The sequence below is a fragment of the Poecilia formosa genome, unplaced genomic scaffold (genome assembly GCF_000485575.1).
Source record: "Poecilia formosa unplaced genomic scaffold, Poecilia_formosa-5.1.2 Scaffold167, whole genome shotgun sequence".
Classification (NCBI taxonomy): domain Eukaryota; kingdom Metazoa; phylum Chordata; class Actinopteri; order Cyprinodontiformes; family Poeciliidae; genus Poecilia; species Poecilia formosa.
In genome coordinates, this window is record NW_006800106.1 from 559,210 (window position 1) to 566,037 (window position 6,828).

General features: G+C 41.4%; 1 protein-coding gene across 1 annotated transcript; it reads left to right on the forward strand.

Moving 5' to 3' along the window:
- The first annotated feature begins 611 nt into the window (after positions 1 to 611).
- ap3m2 (adaptor related protein complex 3 subunit mu 2) lies at positions 612 to 6,828 on the forward strand. Its single transcript, XM_007564713.2, has 9 exons — positions 612 to 734; positions 2,252 to 2,538; positions 2,629 to 2,800; positions 3,227 to 3,364; positions 3,435 to 3,520; positions 3,625 to 3,758; positions 4,423 to 4,630; positions 4,816 to 4,960; positions 5,925 to 6,828. The coding sequence occupies exons 2-9, from the start codon at positions 2,266 to 2,268 to the stop codon at positions 6,023 to 6,025; spliced, it is 1,257 nt and encodes a 418-aa protein (XP_007564775.1). The 5' UTR covers positions 612 to 734; positions 2,252 to 2,265; the 3' UTR covers positions 6,026 to 6,828.

Here is a 6,828-nt window from a genome sequence, read left to right on the forward strand (position 1 = left end):
AAGCACGTGGTGGCTGCGCAGTGACGTCAAATGGGCATTAGCCAATGAAACGCGGACCCTGTGGTAAGGTCCATTCACATATTACCTATCTTATAACTCCCTGTCAGACATAGTTTCAACAAATATATAAAAAAGTTGTTTTTTTATTTTTAGTTTTTATAAGAGATATACTGCAGCTTTAGAGATAGTAGGCAGACAAATGTTGCTATCATTTAATTGTACGTTTAAAATGCACACTTGATGTTGGAGTATAACTTGCTTTTCCCTTCTGTTAAGTATTAGAATATTCTAAATATGGTCCAAAACAGTATCAAAATTCGGCCATGGGATTCTGATGCAGAAACTTCTGCCATTACTCTACTGAACTGCCTCCTTAGGATCAACTCCTGTTTGAACAGAAAGCAACTCCACAAGATGAAATCTGATACTGGAAACAAAATGTCAGACCAGCTACATTTTAAACCAATCCGCGGGCAGTTTTTCTAATGTTTACCGACACGGGCCAATCAGTACCAAATCTCTCACCAGTCACTTCCGTGTTATTGACCAATCGGTGCATTAGGTAGGCAGGACATTTCACTCTAGCTTGCCTGTGATTGGCTCGCTCAACACCTCCATCGTGTATGGTTTAAGAGTATATTGCTCCACCTAACGGGAAGCAGCGACGGCTGTTTAATCTTTCTGTGGCAGAAAAGGCGAAGGGCTAGTCGAGAGGGAGAAAAAACATCACTTCGGTAAGTCAGTGTCAGCTTTTGAGTGGTTCGGCAGGTAATTTGTGTCTTTTCTAAGCTCTAAACTCGTTATTTGAGCGGGTTCCCGAGTGACGGGGCTTCTCCGCTGTCATGAGACTGAAGCAGGAGGAGGGAAGGATAGAGCATCCTGATGTTTGCGGATGGAGGCCTTCATTTTCTAGTCATTACAGATGCACCTAGCTCCTTCTTCGTTGCATACTATATTGCTTTTATGAAAATTTGTGCGAATTGTGGCCATTCTGTCTGCTTTCGCGTATATCCGCCCCGAACTCGATAGCTTTTGCCGCATGTTTAATGAATGAATCCGGTGTCATATTTCTTAGGCAGCAGAAGTGTGTCATGTGAGGAGAGGAGGGCTTTTCTGCTCGCGATTACAAAAATGATCTCCTCTTATAGTCTTTCGAAAAGCTCATTTTAGTTGAGAAACTCTGAAATTCCTATATTACTGGCACGCTTAGAGTTTTCTTTAACATTTAAAGCCTAACGCCAGATTTTTCAGTAAAATCAATCCAGCTCCCTTCTTCATCCATGCAACATGTTACATGTTTCTCTGTTTGTCATTGCCAGTCTTTTGTCCTATGTAGTCTTTTTTAAATAAAGATAAACAACTCCCAAGACAAATACCTCTGGTGACGTCACAAGGAAGCTTATAGTTCAATCAAAAGTTCAGAGCAAAGGATGCATCTGCAGAATGCAGCTAAAAACAATAATGACTGCTAATCTGTTGGCTATTTACTGGATAGCAAAAAACAAACAAACAAAGTAAAAAAACAAACAAACAAAAAACAGTATTTGGACCAGGTGAAGCTAAATCTGCCACCCGAGGAGTTCTGTGTAGAAGAGACTTACAGACAAATCAGCGTTTTCATCTTAACTGCAAAATTTACATGAATACTTTTTATTATTATTACTAATAATAATTATTTCTTTATTTTATCACTATTAGAGTCTTGCAACAAAATTTCAGTCAATATGGATATTTTAAAGGTACAGTTGAAAGACAAAGTCTGTCTATATCTAAGATGTTTATATTTTTTGCACTGTTTTGGCTTAATTACTTCTATTACTGTGTTATTCTTTCAGTAAATTACTATTTTTAGAGTTTGTACACACCAATTAACAATTAATCGATTACTAAATTAGTTGACGATTATTTTTATAATTCGATTAATCACAATAATAAGATTACTCACGATAATTTGTTTAATCGTTTCAGCTCCACTCTTGCTCAGACACGTTTTTCGCTCAAATGCAACAGAACGGCTTAAGAGTCCATGTGGAAACCAGTAAAAAGTCACGTTGTTTTCTCATGCTAGTTGGATTCTTGTTGGTTTTTTGATGCCGTTAACCCAGATACTCACGACACAGACGTTTTGATTTGCACTGCTATTTTAAAAACCTTCTGAAGTCCTGCTCAGACTTCATTTCCCCGCCACACGAAAAGAGATCGTTGAAACCAACCCCCGTCTTCCGTCTTCTTCCTCCTCCTCCTCCCTCAGCCTCTCCAGCCAAGATGATCCACAGCCTGTTCCTGATAAATGCGTCCGGCGACATCTTCCTGGAGAAGCACTGGAAGAGCGTGGTGAGCCGCTCCGTGTGCGACTACTTCTTCGAGGCACAGGAGCGCGCCACCGAGCCGGAGAACGTCCCGCCGGTGATCCCCACGCCGCATCACTACCTGATCAGCGTCCTGCGCCACCGCATCTACTTCGTAGCCGTCATCCAGAGTGAGGTGCCGCCTCTCTTTGTCATCGAGTTCCTGCACAGAGTCGTCGACACTTTCCAGGTCGGGGGTCGCTTTTGGGTTGCTTTTCTCCGCTTTACGTCGGCTGTTTCGTGTCGACTCATACCTCCCGGCTTTTCTCCTCCCCTCCAGGACTATTTCGGCGTGTGCACTGAGGCTGCCATCAAGGACAACGTGGTGGTGGTGTACGAGCTGCTGGAGGAGATGCTGGACAACGGGTTCCCCCTGGCAACGGAGTCCAACATCCTCAAAGAGCTCATTAAGCCTCCCACCATCCTCCGCACCATGGTCAACACCATCACAGGTCCTCCAGCAAGTTTTAGCGCATTTTACAGATAAAACACACAAAGGGATCAGAGAGTTTTATGGTTTTGCACCACACAAAAAAAAAAAACAACAAAATCTTACCAAGTAGTTTTTTTCTTCTTTCTAGTGTAAATGTCTTTGTACACTTGGATTAAGGGAAATTAATGTACAAGTAACTTTTCAGCTAGATATAGGAGCTTGTTTTAAGTCAATAATTCCTTAATCGTGACAAAGTTCTGGTTCAGATTAGATTATTTCACACATAATAAGACACATTTTTCCTGTATTACTTACAAGTTGTGTATTTATGAGTAATTCTGAAGGCCTGTCTTTGGTTTTCAGCTCCCTTTTAATGTATTTCCAGCCACTAACTGACTGTTACTTCATTATTTGATTTTCATTGTTTTTGTTCATGTTTTTCCAGGCAGCACCAACGTCGGTGAGCAGCTCCCCACCGGCCAGCTGTCCGTGGTGCCGTGGCGACGCACCGGGGTCAAGTACACCAACAACGAGGCCTATTTCGATGTGGTGGAGGAGATCGACGCCATCATCGATAAGTCAGGTAAAACCGCGGAGAATTAAAAAACAAACAAAGCTCCAGTCAGGATCAGTCAGGATGCGTCTTCCGACAGGTTCCACCATCACAGCGGAGATCCAGGGAGTTATCGATGCCTGCGTGAAGCTGACCGGCATGCCCGACCTGACGCTCTCTTTCATGGTGTGTTTAGTCCTTTAAAAAGAAAAGAAAAAAAAATGAAGAAATGAAATCTGTTAGTAGAAACGGAAAGTAAAAGACTCCCGTTTCCTGTCGTCCTTTCCCAGAATCCCCGGCTGCTGGACGACGTCAGCTTCCACCCGTGCGTTCGGTTCAAGCGCTGGGAAGCCGAGCGGATCCTCTCCTTCATCCCGCCTGACGGAAACTTCCGGCTGCTCTCCTACCATGTCAGCTCCCAGAAGTCCGTGTTTGTTTTAGTCGCAATATTTTTTCTTTTTCTTTTTTTCGGCATATTCTAGAAACGCCTTTTAGTTTTTTTTTGTTTGTTTTTTTTACATTTGTTTGTGTTAAAATCACAAATTCAGTGCATTTGATTAGGATTTTATGAGGCAGACCAAGCAGAAGGAAAAAGTAAATAATGTATTTGATAATATTTTTGATGAGACAAATCTAAAAGGTGGTGCTGGATGAGCTTTCATCCAGCACCACCTTAGTCAATAATTTAAAAAATTTTTTTTGTCTTTTTTACCATAATAGCAGCTTTTCCCCCTTTTGTTTTGAACTGAACATCAAATCTCAATTCTTGCTACAGTTTTTTTCCCTTATTAGATTTTTTTTTTAATTGAATGTAGATTTGGATTTTGACTGGGTGTAGTCTGAAGTCTTTCACAGCTTTTAAGGTTTGTTTTATGATTGCTCTGCATTTAGATTCATAGTTGATATAGTTAAGCTGAGAAATGTTTTCTGAAACTAAACATTGTGCATCATTCACTCATTCTACTTTATTTTGGTCTGTGTCATCAAACACCAATAAAACACGTTTCGGTTTTGCTCAGTAGTTTTCATCTCTGGCTTCAGAATGATATCCCGTGTGTTTACCTCCTGTCCTTCCCCTTCCTCCTCAGCCTGGTGGCCATCCCCGTTTACGTCAAACACAACATCACCTTTCGGGAGGGCAGCTCCCAGGGCCGCTTCGACCTGACCCTGGGCCCCAAGCAGACCATGGGGAAAGCCGTGGAGTCGGTCCTGGTCAGCAGCCAGCTGCCGCGGGGCGTCCTCAACGCCAACCTCAACCCCTCCCAAGGAACGTACACCTTCGACCCCGTCACAAAGGTACCGACAGACCCAACCGTCCCAATGTGCATGTGTTTTGTGTTTTGTTTTTTTTATGGATTATCACTTCATGGTGGCCACAATTGAATATTGTAAATAAAGGGATATTACAGTATATTTGCTCAAAACTTTTTTTTTTCTTTTCAAATTTAAATTTTTTTCCCCCGCTTTTCTTGCCATGGAAGTTGTTGACGTGGGATGTTGGGAAGATCAACCCGCAGAAGCTGCCCAGTCTTAAAGGCACCATGAACCTGCAAGCTGGAGCCTCTAAACCCGACGAGAACCCCACCATTAACATCCAGTTCAAGATCCAACAGATGGCTATCTCAGGTACACACACACACACACACACACACACACTCCAATCACATTCAAGCAGTTCTCAGCTGACAACCGCCTGATTTGGTTTTTATTTCTTTCAGTAATGTTACGCCATGTCCACTAGGGGGTGCCAAATGCTCTACACACACCCACTTGACACTATAATACAGATGTTCCAACTGCATTAGAATTGGTAACATATGACACCCTCCTTGGTAAATATGTGAACAAAGTAAATTTTTTTCAGCAGCAAAGTTAAACTTGCCAATTTAGAAATTATTTTCTTTTAGAATTTAATATTTTTGAGCTCATAGTTCCTTCAACTCTAAAAAGATGCATTAGGCCCTGCATTTAGGGATTCATCCATCCACTTTTTTGACTTCTGATATCAATATCTGAGGTTTAATATTGGCCAATACCAATCTGATACATAAAAACAGTGCTGAATTCACTTAAAATAAAAAGCATCTTTTTTTTAAACACAGACACAAATTTACTAAATAACTCTGCACCAGTACAGCACACTTGAGTACAACAAAAACTTCACAATCTTGGTGAAACATGCAAACACAACACAACTTTAATTTGTTCAACCAGTGCAATTAGAAGTAAAAGAACCAATATAAAATAAATAAACTGAAGCTGACAAAAATAAAGTTGACTATCCAGGTCAAACATGTAACAAATAAACAGCAACAAACCTGCTTTCAAATAGTTCAGAAAGTCCAATTGGGAATTCTAAATATGATGTAATATAATGTAAAACACAAAGCATAGAATTAGACTGAATAGATCAGATCTGCCGTTACGGATCGAATACATTATCACCAATACCTGATCTACCTGTTTTTGTCAATATTGGGACCCATCCAGATATTAATGTTGGATCAGTGCGTCTCTAGTTATTTCACATGGTATGCAACGAATTGTGTGAACCCTCCAGCTTTTAACCCCGGTTTGTGTCCCCGCACAGGGCTGAAGGTGAACAGGCTGGACATGTACGGGGAGAAGTATAAACCCTTCAAAGGCATCAAATACATGACCAAGGCCGGAAAGTTCCAGGTGCGAACATAAAGACTGCTGGTCCAAACCCCCAGGAGGTCGTCCAGGAGGGGGAGGAAGGGGTGAAAGGGGGAGCCGGTGGATTCATGGGGTTCCCACTGAGGTTTACCCACTCAAACCGGGGGGTTGGTGGGGGAGGCTCCTTGTAGCAGTGAGGAGGGAACCCATCCGCACACTGCTGCTTTGAAAACACTCCTTCAGTCATCATGTCTTCAAAGTGTCCTCACAACTAAATACATGTCATTTTTTATCCCTCTGTTGCTTTATTGAACCTTATTTTGTTCTTTTTCTCAGATTTAGTTTAGTTTTTTTTTTTGTCATGAACACTGGAGCGACCAAAGCTGTTTGATTGTTTATCATGGAAAATCTCCATCTCACAGTTCAGACTGTTTCCTTCAGTTTTATTTCACCACACAATGTTGAAGAATGAGAATTTACACGTTCAAGAACTGAATGTTTTCCTATTGTCGTATTCCTCACTGCCAGGAAAACTGCGTAACGTGTGTATGCTAAGATGCAATTCTTAATGTTGCCACAGCAACTGAGCTTTTAGACATATTTGCATATGGAGGGAGGTGATTGTTTCCTGCCTCTGCATCCTCACTCTGCTCTACTTCGTGCTGGCATGCTGATCGGTAGCTAGCCGATCAAAAATAATAAGTTTCTGTAATACGATGAGTACCTCCAAGGAAATGTTGATGGTTTGCATTTTGTGTTTACAGTGTTTTTTTTTTTGTTTGTCTGTTGAAAATACAACCTCCAATGGAGTGTTGTGATGGTGGAATAAAAGAAATAAAGTCTTAAAGTGGAACGAT

What these genes read in the sequence shown, in the direction of transcription:
- ap3m2 (XM_007564713.2), top strand. Translation starts at nt 2,266, where the DNA reads ATGATCCACAGCCTGTTCCTGATAAATGCGTCCGGCGACATCTTCCTG. An exon ending in TACCATGTCAGCTCCCAGAA is followed by an intron (nt 3,759 to 4,422) that starts GTCCGTGTTTGT and finishes CTTCCTCCTCAG; the next exon opens with CCTGGTGGCCATCCCCGTTT. An exon ending in CCAACAGATGGCTATCTCAG is followed by an intron (nt 4,961 to 5,924) that starts GTACACACACAC and finishes GTCCCCGCACAG; the next exon opens with GGCTGAAGGTGAACAGGCTG.